General features: G+C 39.4%; 2 protein-coding genes across 2 annotated transcripts in view; one reads left to right on the top strand and one right to left on the bottom strand.

Moving 5' to 3' along the window:
- Nucleotides 1-11,609, top strand: part of TIPIN (TIMELESS interacting protein) — a 16,946-nt gene extending 5,337 nt beyond the window's left edge. The window contains exons 2-8 of the mRNA XM_010834541.1: nt 3,951-4,091; nt 4,206-4,284; nt 4,494-4,569; nt 6,709-6,831; nt 7,060-7,123; nt 9,264-9,470; nt 10,780-11,609. Of these exons, the coding sequence (XP_010832843.1) occupies nt 3,959-4,091; nt 4,206-4,284; nt 4,494-4,569; nt 6,709-6,831; nt 7,060-7,123; nt 9,264-9,470; nt 10,780-10,970 (873 nt within the window). The 5' untranslated portion in view covers nt 3,951-3,958 and the 3' untranslated portion in view covers nt 10,971-11,609. The remainder of the gene's footprint in view (nt 1-3,950; nt 4,092-4,205; nt 4,285-4,493; nt 4,570-6,708; nt 6,832-7,059; nt 7,124-9,263; nt 9,471-10,779) is intronic.
- A 1,154-nt stretch (nt 11,610-12,763) lies between these two features.
- DIS3L (DIS3 like exosome 3'-5' exoribonuclease) overlaps nt 12,764-25,454 on the bottom strand; it is a 30,915-nt gene continuing 18,224 nt past the window's right edge. The window contains exons 7-16 of the mRNA XM_010834542.1: nt 25,148-25,317; nt 23,944-24,105; nt 21,796-22,043; nt 20,606-20,698; nt 17,285-17,818; nt 16,366-16,520; nt 16,080-16,258; nt 14,348-14,493; nt 13,446-13,620; nt 12,764-13,358 (exon numbers count right to left, since the gene is read on the bottom strand). Coding sequence (XP_010832844.1) covers nt 13,053-13,358; nt 13,446-13,620; nt 14,348-14,493; nt 16,080-16,258; nt 16,366-16,520; nt 17,285-17,818; nt 20,606-20,698; nt 21,796-22,043; nt 23,944-24,105; nt 25,148-25,317 — 2,168 coding nt within the window. The 3' untranslated portion in view covers nt 12,764-13,052. The remainder of the gene's footprint in view (nt 13,359-13,445; nt 13,621-14,347; nt 14,494-16,079; nt 16,259-16,365; nt 16,521-17,284; nt 17,819-20,605; nt 20,699-21,795; nt 22,044-23,943; nt 24,106-25,147; nt 25,318-25,454) is intronic.

Genomic DNA, 25,454 nt, shown 5'->3' on the forward strand with positions numbered 1-25,454 from the left:
CTCCAACACCACAGTTCAAGCATCAATTCTTCAGCGCTCAGCTTTCTTCACAGTCCAACTCTCACATCCATACATGACCACTGGAAAAACCAAAGCCTTGACTAGATGGACCTTTGTTGGCAAAGTAATATCTCTGCTTTTTAATATGCTATCTAGGTTGGTCGTAACTTTCCTTCCAAGGAGTGTCTTTTAATTTCATGGCTGCAGTCACCATCTGTAGTGATTTTGGAGCCCCCCAAAATAAAGTCTGACACTGTTTCCACTGTTTCCCCATCTATTTCCCATGAAGTGATGGAACCAGATGCTATGATCTTAGTTTTCTGAATGTTGAGTTTTAAGCCAACTTTTTCACTCTCCTCTTTCACTTTCATCAAGAGGCTTTTTAGTTCCTCTTCACTTTCTGCCATAAGGGTGGTGTCATCTGCATATCTGAGGTTCTTGATATTTCTCCTGGCATTCTTGATTCCAGCTTGTGCTTCCTTCAGCATAGTGTTTCTCATGATGTACTCTGCATATAAGTTAAATAAGCAGGGTGACAATATACAGCCTTGATGTACTTCTTTTCCTATTTGGAACCAGTCTGTTGTTCCATGTCCAGTTCTAACTGTTGCTTCCTGACCTGCATACAGATTTCTCAAGAGGCAGGTCAGGTGGTCTGGTATTCCCATCTCTTTCAGAATTTTCCAGTTTATTGTGATCCACACAGTCAAAGGTTGATTTGGTTGATTTGGCATAATCAGTAAAGCAGAAATAGATGTTTTTCTGGAACTCTCTTGCTCTTTCGATGATCCAGCGGATGTTGGCAATTTGATCTCTGCTTCCTCTGCCTTTTCTAAAACCAGCTTGAACATCTGGAAGTTCATGGTTCATGTATTGCTGAAGCCTGGCTTGGAGAATTTTGAGCATTACCTTACTAGCGTGTGAGATGAGTACAATTGTGCGGTAGTTTGAGCATTCTTTGGCATTGCCTTTCTTTGGGATTGGAATGAGAACTGACCTTTTCCAGTCCTGTGGACACTGCTGGGTTTTCCAAATTTGCTGGCATATTGAGTGCAGCGCTTTCACAGCATCATCTTTCAGGATTTGAAATAGCTCAACTGGAATTCCATCACCTCCACTAGCTTTGTTCGTAGTGATGCTTTCTAAGGCCCACTTGACTTCACATTCCAGGATGTCTGGCTCTAGGTCAGTGATCACACCTTCGTGATTATCTTGGTCATGAAGATCTTTTTTGTACAGTTCTTCTGTGTATTCTTGCCACCTCTTTTTAATATCTTCTGTTTCTGTTAGGTCCATACCATTGCTATCCTTTATCAAACCCATCTTTGCATGAAATGTTCCCTTGGTATCTCTAATTTTCTTGAAGAGATCTCTAGTCTTTCCCATTATGTTGTTTTCCTCTATTTCTTTGCTTTGATCACTGAGGAAGGCTGTCTTATCTCTCCTTGCTATTCTTTGGAACTCTGCATTCAGATGCTTATATCTTTCCTTTTCTCCTTTGCTTTTCGCTTGTCTTCTTTTCACAGCTATTTGTAAGGCCTCCTCAGACAGCCATTTTGCTTTTTTGCATTTCTTTTCCATGGAGATGATTTTTCCAGGATCCCTGTCTCCTGTACAATGTCATGAACCTCCGTCCATAGTTCATCAGGCACTCTGTCTATCAGATCTACTCCCTTAGATCTATTTCTCACTTCCACTGTATAATCATAAGGGATTTGATTTAGGTCATACCTGAATGGTCTAGTGGTTTTCCCTACTTTCTTCAATTTAAGTCTGAACTTGGCAATAAGGAGTTCATGATCTGAGCCACAGTCAGCTCCTGGTCTTATTTTTGCTGACTGTATAGAGCTTCTCCATCTTTAGCTGCAAAGAATATAATCAGTCTGATTTCAGTGTTGACCATCTGGTGATGTCCATGTGTAGAGTCTTCTCTTGTGTTGGTGGAAGAGGGTGTTTGGTATGACCAGTACGTTCTCTTGGCAAAACTCTATTAGCCTTTGCCCTGTTTCATTCCGTACTCCAAGGCCAATTTGCCTGTTACTCCAGGTGTTTCTTGACTTCCTACTTTTGCATTCCAGTCCCCTATAATGAAAAGGACATCTTTTTGGGTGTTAGTCTAAAAGGTCTTGTGCATCTTCATAGAACCGTTCAACTTCAGCTTCTTCAGCATTACTGATTTGGGGCATAGGCTTGGATTACCGTGATATTGAATGGTTTGCCTTGGAAACGAACAGATCATTCTGTCGTTTTTGAGATTGCATCCAAGTACTGCATTTCGGACTCTTTTGTTGACCGTGATGGCTACTCCATTTCTTCTAAGGGATTCCTGCCCGCAGTAGTAGATATAATGGTCATCTGAGTTAAATTCACCCATTCCAGTCCATTTTAGTTCGCTGATTCCTAGAATGTTGATGTTCACTCTTGCCATCTCCTGTTTGACCACTTCAATTTGCCTTGATTCATGGACCTAACATTCCAGGTTCCTATGCGATATTGCTCTTTACAGCATCGGACCTTGCTTCTATCACCAGTCACATGCACAACTGGCTATTGTTTTTGTTTTGGCTCCCTCCCTTCATTCTTTCTGGAGTTATTTCTCCACTGATCTCCAGTAGCATATTGGGCACCTACTGATCTGGGGAGTTCCTCTTTCAGTATCCTATCATTTTGCCTTTTCATACTGTTCGTGGGATTCTCAAGGCAAGAATATGGAAGTGGTTTGCCATTCCCTTCTCCAGTGGACCACATTCTGTCACATTCCAAAGGTTAGTTAAGCTGTAATACGAAGAATGGAGTGAAAGAGCAAAATGGATAGGAGTAATGGAATAATCCAATATATGTTAGGAAGTAGTTGTGGAAATAGAAATGGCAGACTCAAGGAATAATTTGGAAGTAAATGGACAGGGTAAGTAGGATAGGGGAATGAAGTATTAAGGGTGACTTGCAGGTTTCTGAGTTGTATAGCTGGATTGGTGTCATTTACTGAATGGGGAAATTTTTGAAGATTGGTTTTATACATGGTAAGTTATAGATGCCTTTGAAAAATTTTAGAGCTGTAGAATGAGAAGTAGGGATTTAGAGCTCAGATTTGATGCTTGTGTAGAAATAAAAAATTAGCGAGTCATCTATAAATTAGAGTCATGTGCATAACTGAGTGAAGTGGGCCGAGGATGAAATCTTGTAAACTTATTAACCAGGTTAGAGGAACATGAATCTGCAGAAGTTTAGGAGGCATGTCCAGGAAGGGAGGAAAACCAGATAAGTACTGTGTTTCAGAAGTCAACAAAAATACTTTTCCAGCAAAAGGAACTGATCAAAAGTGTCAGATGTTTCTGAGAGGTCAAGTGAGATGGTATGAAAAGCATTCTTTCAAGTTACCAATCAAGACATTATTTCCATTTCAAAGGAAACTTTACTAGAAAGCCAATATGTAAACAGTATTTTTATTTTTTCCTTTTTTGGCCCCACTGCACAGCTTATGGGATCTTAGTTCCCAGGGCAGGGATTGAACCCAGGCCTCGGGCAGAGCACAGAGGCCTAACCACTGGACCACCCGGGAATTCCCAGTAATAATTTTTAAAACCTCTGGTTGGAGTGGAGGTGAGATTCTTGTACCCTGCCTGTTTCACCCCATTTGGACCACAGTTTGAAACCCTCTGAAAAGTTGAAATCATTTTATAATGGGGAAACTCAACAGTTAAGGTAAAATGTTTTGCTCAAACCCATACTGTTATTTAGTGGTAGGCTGTCCATTAGAACTCAGTTCTTTGAGTTTCTAACTTAGGTTCTTTTTTCTGTAATTGTTATATTCTCCACTTTGTTTCACGATGTGTGAGTTTGAAATATGATTTAACTGACTGAAAAACATGCATTTTGCTGCAAGTGGAACTTAACTGTGTCATAGAAAAACTGCTTGGATGAATAAACATTTTACTTTTTTTTTTCCCTAGAGGAAAAGATGCTAGAACCACAGGAGAATGGCTTGACTGACCTACCAGATTATGAGCATATAGAAGATGAAACTTTTCCTCCATTCCCACCTCCAGCCTCTCCAGGGAGAGAAGATGGTGAAGGCGCTGAACCTGAAGAAGGTCCATGACACCAGAGTGGTGTCCATGTCCAGCTATCCCTCTGTCAGCTTTCAAAATGACACATTTAAAATGAGGCTTAAATAAGTAATATTAAATCTTGGTATATTTCACCAGAGTCAGGGAGAGGAGCGCCTGTTCCTGTACCTCCGAAGAGAACAGTTAAAAGGAATATACCCAAGCTGAATGCTGAGAGGTACATTTACTATTTCCTTAAACATTTCTACTTTTCTTTCCATCATCTTTTCCCTCTTACGTTACAAGCTTTTGGTTGGGATGATTTTGGGATCAGATATTTCTAAAGGCATTTTTTTCAGTTTAACAGATAACATTTTTTTCTTATGGTCTTGTTTTGGCCTTGATGGCTTTAGAAAACTTGAAATTTAAAAATACTTCTATTCACAGATTAATTTCAGAGAGAGGGCTGCCAGCATTAAGGCACGTGTTTGAGAAGGCAAAATTCAAAGGTAAAGGTCATGAGGTAAGAAGTGTCTGATTTGTATTTTAGACCTTTGTTTCTTAAAGTATTGGTGAGACTGTGTGCCCATTCTCGTGCTCTCAGGAATCTTAGAATGTTTCACAGATGCTGTCATCCAGCATCATATCTCTTTAGAAACTGTGATACGTGGAAAGGACATTGAAGACATTTAGGAACTATCAATCTCTGCATAAGTGAACATTTAAAAATTTCCTTTGCATCATGTAGAATGTAGATATAATTTTTTTTGCAGATGATATCTTAGTAGAGCTTTGTAATAATTTATGAAGGATTTTCAAATATGTTCTTAAAGTATCAACCTCTGGGGTAGGTGTTGGTCCCATTATATAGTAAAGGAAACTGAGTTTTAGTTTTAAGCTTCCACTGCCAGTGGTTAAGAGCAGACCCTTGACTTTTGTTTCATGGACCAGCTAGAGGAACATTAATACAACATGACCATGATTTTGGTGTAGTGTTCAGGAGAGTTGGAAAGAGGGAAGGGAACAGAAGCAGACAGTAATTCAGAGGCTATTTCACTCCCAGGGAAACTAAGTGAAATAGCCTAGATAGGATATTAATAATAGCAAGGGGATGAACAACGTATAATACTTGGAGGTGATTGGGAGGTACAAAAGTAAAAATTAATCCCCAAATTTTAAACCTAGGAAGCTGAAAAACCTGTATTACATTTTCTTGGTTTCAGTGGATAATAAGGAAGAATATAAGCCTGTGTTCTATTTTGCCACAAAACTAAACCTAAGTCAAGATATTTTAAAACCATGCCCAGCTCAGTTAATTCATTGCTCTTATCGAAATTTTCAGGTAGTAATGATAAACTGGTGCTTTGAATTTGGGACATCTTCATCATTTTCATAAGTTCTTTGTTAAGATAAATAAACTTATATGAAGAATAAATATTTTGTATTCCTTCACTGAGTGCGGGTGGGCTCTGAGTTTGTCTAGTCTTCTATACTTTGCCTTTGAAAAGTCTTACTATTTTCTCACAGAGTTGCATCACTGATACCTTTTTTCCAGGTGTGATTTGGGACTTTACACTATTTAGGTATGTCTCTTCTCTGTCCCTTGGGTCTAACATGACATTGTGAGGTGGCTGGTCAACAACTGGAAGATGGTCATAGGTGGTTGAGCCTTTAAAAGAACTTTTATCTTCATCAGAATGAGAACGATAAGACATTATGTTCTCAGTATTACATATTGAGTTATTGGTAGAGTTTATTGTTTTAACCATGAGCTTCTTATGGTTCAAATACCACCAAGATCAAATACCACCATCACAATAATAGTGGACATTTGTGGGCTTGCTTTGTGTCAGGCACTTTACTTGTATTACTTAATCCTCCTAACAACCCTATGAGGTATGTATAATCTCATTTTATTCATGAAGAAAAATTACACAGGTAAAGTGATTTGTTCAAAGTCACACAGCTATTAAGTGGTAGAATTTAGATTTGAATCTATGCAGTCTGATCCAGAGCTTTTAACCACTCTTTTAAAATTCTGTAAGAAAAAAATTTTTTTTTAGTAAAATCAGGAATTTGGAACTTTTTTCATTTATTACTGTGGTTTATTAAATTTTGTTTTTCATTAAAATTTTTTTTAGTGTTAAATTGAAATTTCAAATGTAGAGAGGTACTGTGGTCTGAAAATGTTTGCACTTTTCTTGCTGGTCTTTAGTACTTTGCCCTTGGAATTTCTGAGTATATTTTCTCAGAGCTGATTCTCAGTGCTTTCTTCTCCATATATGATTTTTAGAGACCTGTCAGTGTGTATAGTTATTTCTAAAAGATAAGCTTGTCATATTTTATTAAATTTACTTTCAAGTATTACTTTATAGTCCTGAAAAGACACATGTGATTATCTTTTAACTTTTATTAAGTTTTCATACTAGGTTTCTTTTTTCCTCTGATTTTTAAAGCCTACTGCAGGTAGAGGATTGCACTGCAATCCTCTAAGCCCTTAATACATACTTTTCTTCTTAAAGTTTCTTCTAAAAGTTTATTAACCTTATAGTTATAGAAGGACACCAGTGACTTTGATACTACTGTTCAATTCTGAAATCTGCTGACAAGGTCACTTGTGAGAATGAATCTTCTATTTAGCATTTTTATTTTTATGTGCCAGGCTGAGGACTTGAAGACACTAATCAGACACATGGAGCACTGGGCACATAGGCTATTCCCTAAACTGCAATTTGAAGATTTTATTGATAGAGTTGAATGTCTGGGAAATAAAAAGGAAGTTCAGGTAGGTGTTGAGATTATTATGAATATCATTCACAATGCTAAATTGTATAAGGATATATTTAGTTGAGGCTAAGTAGCTCTTTGGGGTCTTCATTTTGCAGTCTTAGTAGAGAAGGGGAGAGTTAATAGTGGTTACTTGGGCACAACTTTTTTTGAAACTTAAGAATAAAATCAGTGACTACTTTCTTCCAAATCTAAGTGAAAATATAAAAATGTCTTTTATTTTCAGACCTGTTTAAAACGAATTCGACTTGATCTCCCTATTTTACATGAAGATTTTGTTAGCAATAATGGTAAGAATATAGGTTTATCTACTTGATAATAAGTTTGCTTTTACAAATGGATCTAGGGGTTGGCAGTGTTACAGGACTGAGTTCTTAGTTTATTTTGAATATATAATTACAGTATAGTAAATAGGAATGAATTAAGATGCCTTGGTACATCTAGAATACACAGTGGTATGCCATTAAGAGATGTAAAAATATCTTTACATGTTCACAGAGAGCATGAGTTTTTGTGAACTGTTGGTCATGACCCATTGGTCTTCTGTAGTGCTTCTTAATAAAAATATATGAAAAGATGCAGTGTTCATATACATGCCCATTATAAAAAAGTGGTTCTGGGAAATTAGAATTTGATGTTGAAATACTTCACATTTCACATAAGAGTACAGATCTTGTATCTATGACGTTAATTAGACCTGTGTGACTGTTCCTGGTATTGATTGCATTTGTTGGTCGTACAGTGCAACCATAGGCAGTCACATATATCAAAACATGGTTCCTGCCGACAGGGTCTGTATAGTTATCAGATTTTCTGTGCGATGGCTCCATACATGTTTGCTTTTTGTTTTTAAAATTTTTAGTAGATGCAGTAGAAAATACAGGCTCCATATAGAATCCCCGAAAGTTATTTATAAGTTGCTTTTAAAGGTGTAAAAGATTGTGATTTAAATAATCCAAGGTTTAATTATTTGGTAAGGTATGGTATGAAGTGTTGGCATGGGATTTGATATGTGAAAGGAATTAGTTATTAGACTGAATCCCACAGCATATCCTACTGGGTCAGTTAGCTTATTCACTGAACTTTTTGAGCTTCGTACTATGTGCTAATGGGCTTCCTTGGTGGCTCAGTGGTAAAGAATCTGCCTGCCAATGTAGGAGACATAGGTTGGGAAGATCCCCTGGAGAAGGAAATGGCAACCCACACCACTGTTCTTGCCTGGGAAATCCCATGGGCAGAGGAACCTGGTGAGCTGTGATCCATGGGGTCACAAAAGAGTTGGACACAGTGACTAAATAACAACAACACTGTACTATGTATATGTGTGTGTGTATATATATATATACACACACACACACACATACACACACACACCCCCATAGGAAAGGAGAGTAAATGTAAATTCATATTTCAAATGGTTGTCTTGGTGATATGAATTTTTTTCCCCCACTTGTCAGATCTGATGAGTTATCTTTTTTTTAACTGCATAATGTGAATGATACAAAGAGAGGTTGAAGTGTCAGCTTTGCCATCTTCTTAGTTCTTGCTTATACTTCTGTTATCTTCTACCTCAAGATGTTCTGTTATTTTGCAAAAATCTTTTAAAGTTACCACTTGTGCATTTTGTTAGGGTTGTTTTGGTTAAAAAAGATAGTATGTCAGTTTGCTTAACTGGGTCATCAGAATATCAGCTATATGTCATAATATGCTGAATTTAAAAAAATGAGGACTCAACTCCACCCTGCCTTGAAGGTAGCTTAGGATAAGTGATAGGTTGTCACTGCCAGTTCTTCTAAATGTAAGTTAGAAGAAGAAATATAAATTTTCTTTAATTCTTAAATGAAGTATAAAGGGAAAATTTAGTATTTACTTTTCATACCCCTGTGAATCATTTTAGGAACATTCTACTTTGAGATAACTGGTGTACAGGGTTTTAAGAATTTATTAAGACTAATAATGTAGAGAGCACTGGATTAAAAAAAAAAATTAGCTTGGAAATATGTCCACAGATCTCTAAATTTCTTTTGCCTTTTTCACTTTGTGTCTGGGTTTTACCGTATATAAAAATAGCCTATATACAATAGTTACTGTGTATCATACAAACAACGTAGCAAGCTAGTAAAATGTTTTTAATGTAAAACAAGGATATGAGTTGGATTCTTTAAGTTCTTTCTTAGCAACTACGAACTTTTGCTCTCTGTTAATGCATATTTTTAAACTAGTATCCCGTTTGACTTAAAATAACTCTTTAAATATTCCTTCTACTTGTTTGAGTCAAGCATGTCAAGCATCTGACATTCTCATACCTCACAAATTGTTTCTTCACGTCTGGTACCTTGTTGCTTTAAACTGGTTTTCAGTCAATAGCTGCAGAAACTCTTTTTCTAACTAGTTTAACACTACAGACACACTTTTTCTTGTCTACTGCAGATGAAGTAGAGGAAAATAATGGCCATGATGTAACTGCTACCGAATTAGATCACTTTCTGACAAGCTCATACGGAAGTGTAGAGTTTGCTTCTGAGTCAAGTAGAAGCCTAACAGAAGAAGAACAACAAAGAATTGAGAGAAATAAACAACTGGCCTTGGAAAGAAGACAGGCAAAGCTACTGAGTAACAGTCAGTCCCTAGGAAATGGTAAAATTTATGCTGCATTTTATGTGCTACCATTAATATATCAAGGGCACGTTAGAAATTGTAACTTCTTTACTATTCCTCCAAATAAAATACCTCGAAGAATAGAAAAGTATGGTACAGTATATTAAATTTATGTATATTCAAGAGAGAGAGTGAGCGAGAGACCTAGTTGGAACCCACAAAGAATACAAGTTCAAGATCGTTTTCTGGGTAGCTGAGCATCTGTTAAAAAATTATTCTAATAATCATTTAAAATTGATTCTGGGTCTTTCAAAAACAGATTCTTCCCTGACTCCTTAAAGCATGTGACATATAATTTTATCTTAATGATCATAATTAAAACATTAATTGCTTTGTTATTTCCTAAACATATAAAATACTCTGCACCCATTGACTACTTTAGAGCCATTTGCTGTGACATGAATAGGTCCCAAATGCTTTTTAATTGCATTGTGTCACTTCTGTTGTGAGCTGTCATATTTGCTTTCTTGTTGATTCCCTTATCTCTTTTAAAACTGCCTTAAACTTTGCTGATTTAAAACAGACTGTGGGTTTGGAAACTGGATAATCAAATTTGGAAAGCTGTATTTAAAAAGTAATTGCAAATTGCTTTTGAATGAAGCACACATAATCACATTTATCTTTGTCAGTTTCCAATCCAGTTTTTCCTTTTGAAGTGGGAAAATAAGAATTATTTTCTTATAATAGTGAAGATACCATGTTATAAAACAAGTATCATGCAAAATAATGAAATTCTCAAGTGAAAATTATTCTGTGGTATTATTAGTTTTTTTCCAGTTAGAATGAATTTAATTTTTAACCTAACAAATGGATGTTTTATACTACTTTGTGAAAAATTACATGAAGATAGAACTGTTGTTGGTGGCAGTTCTTCCTTGCTGTCATTATCAAAGTTTACTTGGCGATAAGTATTTTAAGGCCCATCTTCTATTTATAATATATGACTTTAAAATTTTCTGAGTAGAAATGAGTATCTTATTTTTTTACTATAGATCACTTATATATCTCATAAGAACATCTGACTTTAAAAAACCTATCTAGTAATTGTGATTTTTGAATGGGAACAGTTGCATTTGGCTATGATTCAGAAGTTTGAGTTCAACTTGCATTTTTAATGGATTTTATAATAATACATGTATTGAAATGGTTTTATTTGGAAGAAAGGGATCATAATTAACATTAAAGTGATCATAGATTTCATTTTTATTGATCTAGACTTTCGAAGAAGTTTGTACTAGGTAAGATCGGATCCGGTGCTTGTAATCAGTAGTAACGGTTTCTCTTGCAGACTTGTCAGTGAACACACCCAGCACACAGACCTCTGAGGCGGGCAGTACAGGTGAGGAGCAAAAGGAGGAAGAATCAAATGGATTTAACAAAGACCTTCTAGACAGTCCACATAATGCTGGTGCTGCCAGTACTGTAAACGAAGAGGAGCAGTTAAAAGTCGAGGAAACACAACTGGACCAATCCTTTTAAAATGTACAGTAGTAACTTAAGGCTTCATCTAGAAATGTTCCTCGAGGTGGATAGGCCTCAAGTGAGAACATCTATTAACTTGCTGTCTTCCAAATTTGAGATGATGGTGCAGTGCATTTTATTTGCTTTGAGTGAAAATCTTTATATAGTGAAACTTTTTGATTCCTGTTTAAAATCTGGCATTATTTTAATTATGTTATGTGCTCAATTGCTCAGTTGTGTCTGACTGTGACCCTCATGGATTGTAGCCCGCCAGGCTCTTCTGTCCATAGGATTTTCCAGGCAGGAATCACTGGAGTGGGTTTGCCATTTCCTTCTCCAGGGGATCTCGACCCAGGGATCAAGCCTGAGTCTCCAGTGTCTCCTGTATTGCAGGCGGATTCTTCAGTGCTGAGCCACTGGGGAGGCCTTATTTATAATTGTTTCTTATTAACTTTCATTGTATATTTTTCTCCTTAGTGTTTATTTGTATTTAAGTATGACCTTGTAAAAACGATTGGTAGTTAATAAGTAGCTTTTGCTGCTTGTGTTCCATTGAATGCTCTGTTTTTATTAAATTGGGTGGTATTTTAAGATGTAAATATGTATAATAAATACTAATGTTTTTTTTTTTTAAATAAAAATCTCATGAACTATCCCTACAGGCTTTATAAAAGTTTCTTACTGCTCTTTAGTGCTACACTATATACTTACGGTAAAATGTTTACAGTTGTTATATATGTGTTTACATGTCTTTTGAGAAGTCACTTTAATACTTCCAAGGGTCAGTGAAAAGCTGATGTATTGCCTGGCCTGCATAGGTCCTAGGGAAATTCATATGCTCCTTGGTACCTTTTGTTGTTCAATCACTAAGTTGTATCCCACTCTTTGTGACCCCATGGACTGTGGCACACCAGGCTCTTCTGTCCATGGGGTTCTCCAGGCAATACTGGAGTGGCTTACCATTTCCTTCTCCAGAGATCTTCTCAGACCAGGGATCAAATCCATATCTTCTGTATTGGCAGGCAGATTCTTTATCACTGAACCATCAGGGAAGGTTGGTACCTTACTGGCTAGTTAGTTGGAGAGAAATTTGCAAAGTATCATGGGCACCTCGGGAGGATTCACAGGAGAGCTTGCATTGGTGGAGATGCTAAGGATTGGGAAGAACATGTACAATAATATAGAAATGAAAATCTAGGAAATAAGAGATTTGGGAATGGTGGATATGAGGCTGAAGTGTTAGAAGCACGTGGTGGGAAGACCTAATTGGAGTCTTTCCAGCCTCAGTTTATCAACTTGGTGGAGGGGTAATTACAGACAGTACTATGTTGAGAATCAAGTTTAAAGGTTTGTCTGGTTCTTAGGAGATTCCCATGGGGGAGAGGGCAAGGCAAAGCTAATCTTTACGAACTAGGACATGGGAAAGTTGCTTTTTGGGAGAGGGTGTAGACTGGCAAAGTGATGGTGCTAAGTAATAAGTCTCCAGCAAGAGCAAGGCCTGGGCAGCTCATCTGAGGAGTACTCAGCTCAGTGAGAGGATGGAAGGGAGGTGTGAGAGAACAGACCTTACCCTGTGCATCCCATCCCACTCCCTAGGCCCCAACCCCAACTGGTGCTGGGGACAGCAGGGGAGACTGAGTCAAATATGAAGTCGAGAGTTTTAAAGTGGACACATGGACAGGACTGAGTCTTACTATCTGAAGGGACTGAAAAGTTAATCTGGCAGATGTCAGAGGGACCTGTGACCCAAATGGCCCAGTGTAGAAATTACTGGAAAATTAATGCAATAAAAGAACTGATTTGAGACAAGCTGGCCAAAAGTCAGTTCTAGGTTTATTAACAAGACTGGCAACCTGTTTTGCAGAGCCAGGATTCAGTGATCCAGTATCTGAAAAACCATTTTCCATACTGACCTAATTGCACTTAAATGCAACTTAGTGATAAAACATTTCACAAATATGTGAAATATCTGCCCAGTCTCCTCCCCCACCATCCAAATCAGGGATTGGTGGCACTCAATGGCACAGAAACTTTTATCTTGATGTTGAAGGTAAAACACTCACGGAAGACAAAGTTCTCTTTTAATGAAGTCAGAAGAGTTCATATGCCGTAACTGTTGGAAACGTCCAGGAGAGCTAGGTCTCTTATTTCCTCTAGAAGTGTGTACAGGCTTCTTCCCTTCGTTTGGCAGTATTTTTGATAATCTTCAGTGATGTTTACTTCGACTTCTTGAGCAAGCTGAGCCTCCTCCACGGATCTAGTTACTTCTTTCACTAAATCACTCTTTAGCAAGAGGGAACTCTGCTGCAAAAGTTCTGTATCTGGTGTCATGTGTGGTTTATTGCTTATTATTTCAAGCCGTATTGTATCAGAATGGCAACGTGAGGTCTGTACAGATATTCTCACCTATCATAGAGGAGAAAATGCATATTACTAAGTCACATTCTTTGCTGGTTGCATTGAAAGCAATGCTTAATGTAAATACAGACTTACTGTTACATGGTCAAACAAATGGAATGTAACAGATTCCCCTCCTGTTGTGGTAGAGGTGATCTTGTTTTGAAAGCGTTGAAGGGATCCTGGTTTCCATTCAGAATGGCCATCTGGGCCACATGAGACCACTAAACCATCTTTATTTCTTAAATAAGCAGCACCTTTAATCCCAAACCTGAAGTATTGTTAGAATAAAAATTCAGAGATAGTATATTCTTAGTATGCAGATCTTGTATACTTATCTGGAACGCTAGTTTTTCTTACAGCTTAAAAACAACAACAAAAAACTTCCCAAAACAAGAAAAAGAACTTTACATCTGATTAACCTCCAAATATCTACTTCATTGAGCAGACGAAAACAAAATGTTTTGCTAAAGAAAAAAGTAAAACTATCCGATGACTTATACAGAAGTGAGTGAATGCGTTAGTCGCTCAGTTGTATCCAACTTTTTGTGACCTCCGTGGACTGTAGTCCGCCAGGCTCCTCTGTTCATGGAATTTTCCAGGCAAGAATACTGGAGTGGGTTGCCATTCCCTTCTCCAGGGGATCTTCCCAACTCAGAAATTGAACCCAGCCAGGTCTCCTGCATTGCAGGCAGATTCTTTACCATCTGAGCTACCAGGGATCTCTTTTTTTTATACTTATATAATGAATTATATATTACATTATGTACATATGGTAACTTCAAAACAGTTGCTAAAGTAAGTGCTTTAAAGAATGATATCTAATGTACTGACTATACAGTCCATGGAATTCTCCAGGCCAGAATACTGGAGTGGGTAGCCTTTCCCTTCGCCAGGGGATCTTCCCAGCCCAGGGATCAAACCCACCATTTCTATACTGTGTCTATATTGAGGTTAACTATGACTTAGTAACAACTTTTGTGTTAGAAATAACATACCTTGGTATAAACACAAGCACACCATTTGTCCTAATTGAATAAATGACCCCATCAGATATGCAACGCTCCTCAGTTTCTGGGTCTTTGTCTTTAAAATACATGCATTGGAAGAGCTCAGTAGACTGCTTCTGAGAATGCTGTGCTGCCTGTAAGAAGAAGCACAACCCCCAAACATGATGATGGGCCTCTTGACACCCCAGAAGAAACATGTGATTCATATTCCCAAAGAAACAAATGTCTTTTAAAAAGGCTAGGTTCTAGAAAACCATTAATACAAATATTCTCTATTATTAATTAAATCAATTTTGTAGGACCCTTTATCAATCCCTCAAAAATGTCTTAGAAAATTAACTCTTTAAAGAGAACTGCTGCTAAGTCACTTCAGTCGTGTCCGACTCTGTGTGACCCCATAGATGGCAGCCCACCAGGCTCCCCCGTCCTTGGGATTCTCCAGGCAAGAACACTGCAGTGAGCTGCCATTTCCTTCTCCGATGCATGAAAGTGAAAAGTGAAAGTGAAGTCGCTCAGTCGTGTCCGACCCTCAGCGATTCCATGGATTGCAGCCTACCAGGCTCCTCCGTCCATGGGATTTTCCAGGCAGGAGTACTACTTGTTTGTTATTTAAAAGCTGTTTATAGTTCACTCAAGAAGATGAAAAGTACCCAGGTCTATGTCTTACCTGTATTTTTCAAGTCTGTCCTACCAAAATCCTGCTGATGGAAGTGCAAATTAGAACTATATTCTGGAGGGCAATTTAGTAATAGGTATGAAAGTTTTAATTATGCCTGATTTGTGTTAATGTATGGCAGACTTATTTATCTGATTTATTTCACTATAAATTGTAAAGCAATTATCTTCCAATTAAAAACAAAAGCTGAAAGTTTTGTGTACCCCTTTTGATTCAGTAATTCATGATTGCCAGGAATTTATCCAGGCAAAATGTGAGAAGTCTGTAAAAATGTATACACAAGGATGGTTGTAAACTAGACTGCCAGGAACACTGCTGCCTAACCAAACTTTGTGAAATGATGGCAACGTTCTGTAACTGTGTTGTCCCATAGGTAGCCACTAGCCACAGGTGTCTATTAAGCATGTGAAATGTGGCTAGTGCAACTGAGGAGCTGAATTTTTAATTTAAACCAACATGAGTAGTGGCTACAAGATTGTTTAGTATCAAACTAGTGTTCTAACTGGATACAGATAATATTAAACATTTAGGCAGTTTGCAATCTGATGTTTAACCAAATGGTCTAGTTCTATCTAAGTTGTATAACATGGTCAATAGCAACAATATGAAATAAAATACAAAGTAGTTTCTGAAATAATGATGTAACTATATTGATATGGTGTGCTATCAATAACATGTTAAGTGAAAAAAGGCCTACTTCAAACAGCAGGTATGACTGGATATTTTTATAAATAAAAAGCATTGTCTAGAATTGTTATTATCTTTGGGTAGTGAGATGATAGACAGTCTTTCACATTTCTACATTTTGCGGGGAAAGAATCTGACTTGTTGAATCTCATAAATCCACATTAAGTATTTCAGAACATTTGTAAATGTATTGAGAGCTACTCAACAAACTTTATGATTTTTCATCTTTCTCATTGATTGGAATAATTCTAGAGTTTAACTTGCTGGAATATACGGTACTGCATTCCACTACACAATAAAGTTGATATTCTGTCAGCAAAAGAGATGATGGGTAAGAGAATTAAAAATCCCTCTTACTCGGTTTCTGTTGTTGATATGTCTGCATAACTCCTCAAGATCTTTGTTGCTGAATAAATTTTCCTGAATTTCCATTTTCTTATCTTTTGAAATGGCTGCCATTAGTAATCGATGTACTATAATATCTGAGTATCTTCTTATTGGAGAGGTAAAGTGAGTATATTTATCTAATGCAAGACCTTAAAAAATAAACCAAAAAATCAAAATAAACAACAACAACAAAAAACTTTTTTAAACAGTTGGCTCAAGGCTTCGGCCACAAGAGAAGAAAATTGTAATCATTCACCATAGTGATGGAACTCCTCCTCGGCACATGATCCGGTGGAAAAATACAGAGCGTTAGACATGGCCTGTGTAGCCATTGATCGAAGTAACTTGTTGACGATGGGATCGTTGGGGTCATTTGCATTGTCCAGAGAATCAGCCAGTGCTTTATTGGACCTGACAAAAAATGGAAAAATTCTTATTTGGTCCCCAGCAATAATTTACAAGTGAACCCTTTACTCACCAACTGAATACGCTCATCTGCCCATAGTTAAATTTATTTGGGACACATTTCAGAGAAGCAACTTTTTTTCAACTACAGAAATCTAACTTGCTTTTGAGATTTAAACACAGAAAATTTCAGAATTCAAATAACATTGTTTTCTGTTTTTGCCACACTGCACGGCTTACAGGATCTAGTTCCCCAACCAAAAATGGAACCCAGGCCACCACAGTCAAAGCACCAAGTCCTAACCACTGGCTCACCAGGGAATTCCCTCCACTACCTTTCTTAAGTAGTGAAGAATAATGTGCTGAACCTATGAGGTGAAGTTAACGCTCAGCACACAGTGGGTGGCCACGTACCTTTCGAGTTAAATTCCTAACACCCTTAACCTTAAACATCCTGTATAGGTCAATAAATGAAATTTTTCTTTTTTTAAATCAAGAATTATTGAGCCAAGGACTCCCCTGGGTGGTCCAGTGGTTAAAACTACAGCATGCTTCAATTCCTGATTGGGGAACTAAAATCCCCCAAGCCATGCGGGGCAGCCAAAAAGAAAAAAGGAAGCCTCTTTACCTACATTATAGTAAACGAAGAAAAGCTAAGAAGTTTTCTCTTTTTGGTCAAAGATCTGGCTGTCACATTTTATAACCACTGTAAAATACATAAGTGTACAGTTACCCTTTCCATTTTCCTGCCCCTTCAAAAGAGAAATTACCGTGTATCTATGAAGAAGCCCTTTGCTTTAGCACACTCTCGGAGTTCGGAGAAAAACTCCTGATGTGGAGGAGGGTGTCGGCGCAGCAAGGCTTGATGAGGGAAGCTCTCCCAGATCTTCTTGGCTACCCAGTGGTTGGCCAGGATCATGCATTCAGCCACGGTCTCGTGGACTTCCAGGGGCTGCTTGGGGATGAGGTCGTGAATGTTCTTTTTCTCATCGAGCTGGATGCGAACCTCCACTCCTTCCAGCTCCAGGGCACCGCAGCTGTCTCGCTTGGCTCGGATGTGGCGGGCTATGTCAGTTAGCTTTCTGATCGCCCACACTAACTCCTCCAGCTTGGCTTGTCGGCTCTTCTCATCCAGGTCCTTGAATTCCGGAATATCCTTCACAACACTGAAGTTTCCATCCAGCAAGTCTTGGGCTGCTTCATAAAACAGTTTGTATGCCGATCGAATAATGGTTCTGCCATACCATACTTCCTTAATTTCATAGGAGGTCTTATCTAATTCCCACATCACGCTTACAGCGTACCTGCAAAGCCAGTCACATGCAGCATTGTTAATTCTACCGTTTTTTGAAATGAACAGAACTAGAGCCTAAATGTAACGAAAGAAATGACATTGCTATGGGTTTCCGGTCTGATGTTTCAATCCAACACTGCTGCTAAGGTGAAAGATATTTAAAATTAAAATGAGGTTAGACAAGGTTCTGTGGATCTCTGAGCAAATCTGAAATGAGTTCACACGAACTGTTGCAAGCCCAACTTGATGGTTCTCCATGTTCCTTAGAACAGCACAGCACTGATAGAGTTAAGTCTACTGGGCTCTCTAGCAAAGAGGAGTCAAGCCTTTTGAATGCTACTAGGTAACACTGAACTAGGATATCAGTCTTGATGGCGGGTTCATGAGCAAAAAGTTCACTTAGTAAAGAACGACTTTAGCATGATCACTCTAACATCTGGAACTGACATCAAAAATAGAGCTAATTTCTTAACATGTGAAGAGCTCTTACATACCAACTACTACTAGATCAAGAAAGCAAAAAGGAAAGGGGCAAAAACCATGAAAGAGTTCATAGAACAGGATACACAAACGGCTTAGGCATACAAACAATGACTGTACGCATAGAAGTAAAAATGCAAATCAAAAGCACTTTTAAGATACCATGCTCATTTATCAAATTGGCCAAGATAAAAAAACACAATATATTGTGTTGACAAGGCTGTGGGGAAACTAGCACTCTCATACAGTGATGGAGAATGTAACTGGTATAACCTCTATGGAAGGCGCTTTGCTTTTTAAACACAAATGCATATACCCTTTGACACAGAAATTTCACTTCTAGGACTTTATCTTCCAGAGATGCTGTACTTTTAAAAATGTGAAATGAGCTATAGTCCAAGTAATTCAGTACAGTTTTGTTTATAATAGCAAAAGCTTGGAAGCAATCCAAATTTCCATAGATACAGAACTGTTATTAATATGGAATGATCTCCAAGATACATTGTTAAGTTAAAAAAGAAGCAAGGTCTGAAGAGTACATATATGGTTACCATTTGTATGACAAAGAAAGACCACATGTCCAAATATGTGCATTAGTGTGTGAAATAACAGAAAACTTATGTTGGTCTTTGTCCCTATCTCCTGACACAGGGCTCCTGACACCCTTGTAATTTCCTGGGAGATAGGCATGTCTTGTTCTAATGAGGTGGGCTCCTGGAGGAGGCTGGTCACTAGAAAGACCAAGCCATGATTAGAAGCTCCTCATTCTCTCGAGGAGAAGGGCTGAAAATGGAGTTACTAATGGATCACGCCAATGTGATGAAGCTTCCATAAAATCCCCAGTGAGCGAGGTTTGGAGAGCTTCTGGGTTGGTGAACACACGGAGGTGCTGGGAGAGTGGCACCCCGGGCCTAGAAGCTCCGTGTTCCTTCCACATACCTTGCCCTACACAACTCTTTCATCTGGATGTTCACCTGTATCCCTTATCATATACTTTTATACAGTGAACATAAGTAAATTGTTTTGCTGAGTTCTGAGAGCTGCTCTAACAATTAATTGAACCTGAGGAGGAGGTCTGGGTATCTCTGATTTATAGCCAGTAGGTCAGAAGTACAGGTAACAATGTGGACTTTCAACTGGCATCTGAAGTGCAAGGAAGGGGTAGTGGAAAGCTCTAATCCAGCGTCCCCAATCTTCTGGCACCAGGGACCAGTTTCATGGAAGACAGTTTTTCCACAGACCAGGGGTGGACTGGGATGGTTTCAGGATGAGTCAAGAGCAGCAGGGTCTGTGCTATGAGAATCTAATGCCAACACTGGTCCAACAGGAGGCGGCGCTCAGGCGGTAACGCAAGCCATGGGGAGTGGCTGTAAATACAGATGAAGTTTCACTCGCTTGCCTGCCCACTGCTCGCCTAATGTGTGACAGTCTGGTTCCTAACTGGTATCAGTCCATGACCTGGGGGTTGGGGACCCCTGCTCTAATCTACAGCGGGTCAGTCAGAAGCACGGTGACAATCTGGGCCTGTGACACTGTCTGAAGTTGGGGAGAGGGGGACAGCTGTGTGAGACTGAGCCCTTACCCTGTGGAACCTGATGCCGTCTCTGGGGAAGACAGCATCAGAATTGATTAAATTGTAGGAAACCCAGCTGCGGTTGCAGAGAATAGCTTGGTGTGGAGAAAGACATCTGGTGGCGAGCAGTGTCAGATGTAATGTGCCCTCTGTAAAGACAAAGGAGACTTATGGGAAAGAAAGACATAGCAGGGAAGAGCTGGGTGTTTCCCCATACAGGAAGGTGGAAAACTGAGAATGCTTTTTTGTTACAGTATTGTATCTAAAAAATACATAAGAAATTGGTAACTGATGCAAAGTGGCAGGTGGGAGCCTTTCACTAAACATCTTTTGGAAGGTGTGAATTTTCAGCTTCAAGGACAGATATAAACTTTAATTACAACAAATAACCACAAAACTCCCTAAGTTCATGATCCTTGTGAAAAACAGCCTCAACCAGGGAACATATATGTACAAAGGGACATACATTTGTTCTTAGACTTTGACTTTAAAAAGTCAACAAGAGGAAGAAGCAGCCTCCCAGCTAGGCAGAAGGAAAGGAGACAAAAAGAAAAGAGGAGTGGAAGGGAAGGGAAGGTGCGAGCAATAAAGCTGCCCCCAAACAGAGGATTGCGGGGGAAAGAAGGGGTGGGAAGGGCGGTGGGAAAGTAGCTTAGAAAAAGGAAGTGGCCAGAAGCAAGAGCTACCAGGCATCACAGAAGGACCAGGACAAGTTCTGACGATAGAAATAATGAACCAACTCACCTATCAACGCCTCCCAGGAGGGAGCACACGTCAGCGCTGAGGATGGCGGGCAGCATGTCATAGCGACGGTCCGCTAAGTAGTAAGTGGTGGCCCTGTGAACGACACACGTGCAGGTCCATGACCTTCAGCAGCAAGAGGCAGAACTGCTGACAGCACAGGCTGCGGTGAGGAAATGGCTAAGGGCTCAGCGCCAATTCCCCAAGGCTGCTGCTTTTCATAAAGTGCAGCAAGCTGGGCAACAAAGCTATGCCTGTGTTCCCACTTTTCTAAGTGATGCCGCTTTGGGCTCAATATTCTTCCACTGATATAAAAGAGAAAGACAGAGTGGCACAAATCTTAGTTGTGTAGGAAAAATTAAAGTGTAACAATCCAGTATTTATAGAAAATAGGATATTACTACATGAAAAATTTAACCCATTTCACTGTAGCATACAACATGTGAAAAGATTTTGTTAAAAAAGGAAAGGCAGGGGTTTCCCTGGTGTCCAGGGGTTAAGAATCACCTGCCAATGCGTGGGACTCAGGTTCAGTCCTTGATCTGGGAAGATCCCACATGCCATGGGGCAACTAAGCCCTTGCAACCTCCCTCAAGAGAAGCCACTGCAAAGAGAAGCCCGCACACTGCAACTAGGGAGTAGCCCCCACTCATCCCAACTGGAGAATGCAGCCAAAAAACAAAGGAAACGTAATTGATCAAGATACTACTTTTCTCAAGGAAAAGGGGAAGTGAAAGTGAAGTCGCTCAGTCACGCCCGATTCTTTGTGACCCCATGGACAGGAGCCTGCACCAAGCTCCTCTGTCCATGAGATTTTCTAGGCAAGAGTACTGGAGTGGGTTGCCGTTTCTGGAAGGATCTTCAGGACTGTTCCCAATTGTGAAATCTTTGTTTTAAAAATCTGAAACTAGCATGGGCTTCCCAGGTGGCATGAGTGGTAAAGAACCCACCTGCCAGTGCAGGAGATGTAAGAGACTTGGGTTCGATCCCTGGGTAGGGAAGATCCCCTGGAGGAGGAAATGGCAACCCTCTCCAGTATTCTTGCCTGGAGAATCCCATGGACAGAGGAGCCTGGTGGGCTATAGTCCATACGGTTGCAAAAAGTCAGACACGACTGAAGTGACTTAGTACAGTTGCAGAACACATTATAGTCACACACACACAATCCCAGTGCTGATTTCTAAAAGCATTACCTTGTCCTAGCTTCAATGTCAATATAGGAGTGTGGTGCTACAAAGTGCGTCACATCTGCAATGTGGACTCCAAGCTCCAGGTTGCCATTATCCAAGGCTCGGACTGAAAGGGCGTCATCCACGTCTTCACAGCCGCTGGGGTCGATGCTGAACACCAGGTGGGTTTTCCTCAGGTCTTCACGTTCTCGTTCCTCTTGCGAACTTACCTTCCAGGGATTTTCCGGTGTGTTGACTGGCATCTCACACATCTGTACAGGGAGAGGCCCAAGATTCAGCAATTCATGCACCAGAAGTTTCCATAAAAACTCTCTAACATTCTCCATGTGACTGCATAGAAACCCCATTCATTACTCATTGTGTGCGTGTGCTAACTCATTCAGTCATGTCCGACTCTTTGCGACCCTACGGACTGTAGCCCACCAGGCTCCTCTGCCCATGGGATTCTTCAGGCAAAAATACTGGAGTAGGTTGCCATTTCCTCCTCCAGGGGATCTTCCCGACCCAAGGATTGAACCCGAGTCTCTTACGTCTCCGGCATTGGCAGGCGGATTCTTTCCACTAGTGCCACCTGGGAAGCCCCTCATTACTCACTAGCTTCTACCTATTTGTTTCTTTTGAGCAATAATTATTTATTAGGTGCCTAATATGTGTCAGGAGCCGTGTGAGGTTCTGGAAAGTCGGGACTCAATAGGAAAGACACAATCTGCATGCCCTTGAGGATTCTACAGTCTGACAGGAAATGTTCCAGAGCATTTACAGTTCCTTTAGTTGTGAGGGTGCGGGCAAGAATGAATGGGTGGCTTATAAAAAGTACAATATCTACCGCATTTTCAAATGATCCATTTGTTTAAATATATTTGAGCTTTTAATTCAAGTCAAGCCCTGAAAAAAATCAACATGTCCCAGATATTAAAAACATATTCCCTTTTTAAAGTAGGATCAATCTTGGGCATTTTTTTTCTGCATTATTACCTATTCAAGCCATCAATTTGCAGTTAAGTAGGCTAAAAAGGAAGAATTCTAGTCCTGTGAAGTCTAATTCATGTTTTATTTTGTTCCAACATTTTCACTAAGCTGTCAAAACAAGCCAACAAATGATTTCAAGATACTAATGTTAAACATAAAATTTTAATAATGTAAGATATTCTAAAGTATTTTTACTATTATAGTTACTATTCTGTCAAAAATTATAATGAAAATAAGAACACCCATATGCTCTTGATGACAATGCAAACTGGCCCAATTTTTCTGGAGGACAACCTGCCTATTCACAGCAAAAGCTATTTAAATTTTTTATGCCCTTTGACTTGGTAATCTCACTTTAAGTATTACATTCCAAAGAAAATGATCAAAAGATTAAAAAAAAGTGATGTTTATGAAACATTTGAAGTAGCACCTTTTATAATACTGAAACATTAAAAATCCCAAATGCTCAACAACTGAGGAAAGCTTAAGTAAACTAGAATACATCAATATAGAGTAATTTGCCATCATTATTAACAGTAAGTAGGCTATGTCAACACATAGAAATAACTTTAAGTGCAAGAAGCAAAATATAGCCTGTGTGCACTATGAATATAGCTATGCAAGAATAATAAACACAATTTATGAGGATTTTTAACAGATCATAACGTGACAGAAATAGCTGATGCTTTATGTTCACACAATTTTTGTTTTCTGTAAAGGTTACAAAAATGGTTTCATAATGAGCATGATTTTTTTGATACATGGGTCAGAGATGTATACCCAAGAAGCTGCTTCCCACAGCTTTCTGCAGGCCTCTGGTTGAATGATCAAGACAGGGAGCAGAGCCCAGTGGGTCTGTAACAACCAGGTACCCATGTAGTTACGGGGAATGGATGCATACTGATGATAAGATGCTGACATACCATTTGTAAGCACAGTTGGAAACATGTAAAAATCTGAGAGCTATGAGGCTGTAAGAAACTGCACTTGAAGTTGACTCCAGTCTCGTTCAAACACAGAGTTAAAGAGGAATGAACTTCTCCCATTAGCTGTGGTTTAGATAGCAGTTTGTTACACAGTACAAAAATTTTTCTTTCTTACTGACAGAACAACAACAACGGCAGACGAACGAAAAAGCAGAGAATGTCTTTTATCAGACCACAGGACTGGGGCGAGTCTGACCTGAGCTTCGGAGAAGGGGACAACTGAGATGCTGTTCTCCACCAGGATGGTTGCAATTTCCCCTTCCAGATCTCCGATTCTTCCTAGAACACGCACGAAATGTCCATTTGGGTACATAGATGTCGACTCCCAGGAATCGATGCGCACGACCACCCTGAAGTCCTGCACAGAGAGGGGGAAACACGAACCCAGTGTCAGGAGTAAGTGGGTCAATTAGCAACACCAAACAAGGGATAAACAGCATTGAGCTCCATAGACAGTGGCCAATTTATTAATACAAATAACCATCTTCTCTTTTTTTCCTTTTATTGGGTTCTTCCTGTTTTACTAAATGGTCAGATGGCAGGTAAATGCTTAACCCAGTGCTTTGAAGGGAGGCATTACCTCTCTGCACCAAGATGAAAACCTGAGAAAGAGAGAACCAACTGCGACACGTTCTAGTTAACATATGCAGCCCAAGGGAAAAACCCAACTATGCACAGTCCAATTTGTGTGTGTGTTTGGAGTTACTTTCTAATTTCTTAAGACATCTTTTGGCAGGGAGAAGGTAATCAGCGTGAACTGAACCTCACTGCCCCATATTCCAGCAAGCCACAGATACGGAAAGCAGCTATTGCACCTGGCCTCTGAGAGCCTGAGTGAGGCTTCAGGATGGAAAGGTACAGGATGAACAGGTTACTGGCTGGGGACAGCCTGCTTCAGCGTCTCATTTACAAACTACAGAACATCGGGCAAATCAGACTGGGTGATGCCTGCACCCTTTGCCACAGTAAAGGTTAATTTCTAACTTTCTTGTTTATGTCTTCTCTCCGGGGCTCTGTTCCTTTATGGATAATCGATTCTGTGAAGTACCACTATATCATCCCCACAGGGCAGAGCAATCGTATTTCTATATCACTTGCTGGAAGAAAGCTTGTTAGCGTTGGCAAAGTGTATCTATTGGAAGTTTCTGTGTTGGACAGCTGGATAATGAATGTTCTCTCCAGCTGTCCTGCACAGCTCTTTCTAGGACGGTTTCTCTCTGGCCTTCATTTATTAACCAAGGACTACTTAATAGATGATTCTATATATTTAGAATTTTTAGAAAACAGGATCTCGGAATGCCACATGCCATCAATAATTTACCCCTTCTTATGCAAAGAAGTTAACGTTTCCTGGTACTGCTCAAAAGCTGGCAGAGACAAGAGGCGAAGAGAGGGGGTACCTGGAGGGCTTCTGCTTGTTGAGTGCTGATTCGGATTTTGGGAATTCTGTAATCCCAAGGTGTAACTAGGATTTTCTGAGCATTTTTGCCCTGTGACTGGACCTCTTCTATGGATGGAAATGTCACCACATAGTCCCGCCAGTTCTTCTGAAGGATGCCTACCACTCTGCCTTTGGGAAAACAAAACAAAAGAAACCTTCACTGGTAAGGTGTCACCTAACTGGACTCTGACCAGCTCAGCAGTGAGGAAGAAAACAGGAAATGCAACATCCAATTTTTTCAAGCACATCCACACAACTTGAGAGAT

The sequence above is a fragment of the Bison bison genome, unplaced genomic scaffold, assembly GCF_000754665.1.
Source record: "Bison bison bison isolate TAMUID 2011002044 unplaced genomic scaffold, Bison_UMD1.0 scf7180017864034, whole genome shotgun sequence".
Taxonomy (NCBI): domain Eukaryota; kingdom Metazoa; phylum Chordata; class Mammalia; order Artiodactyla; family Bovidae; genus Bison; species Bison bison.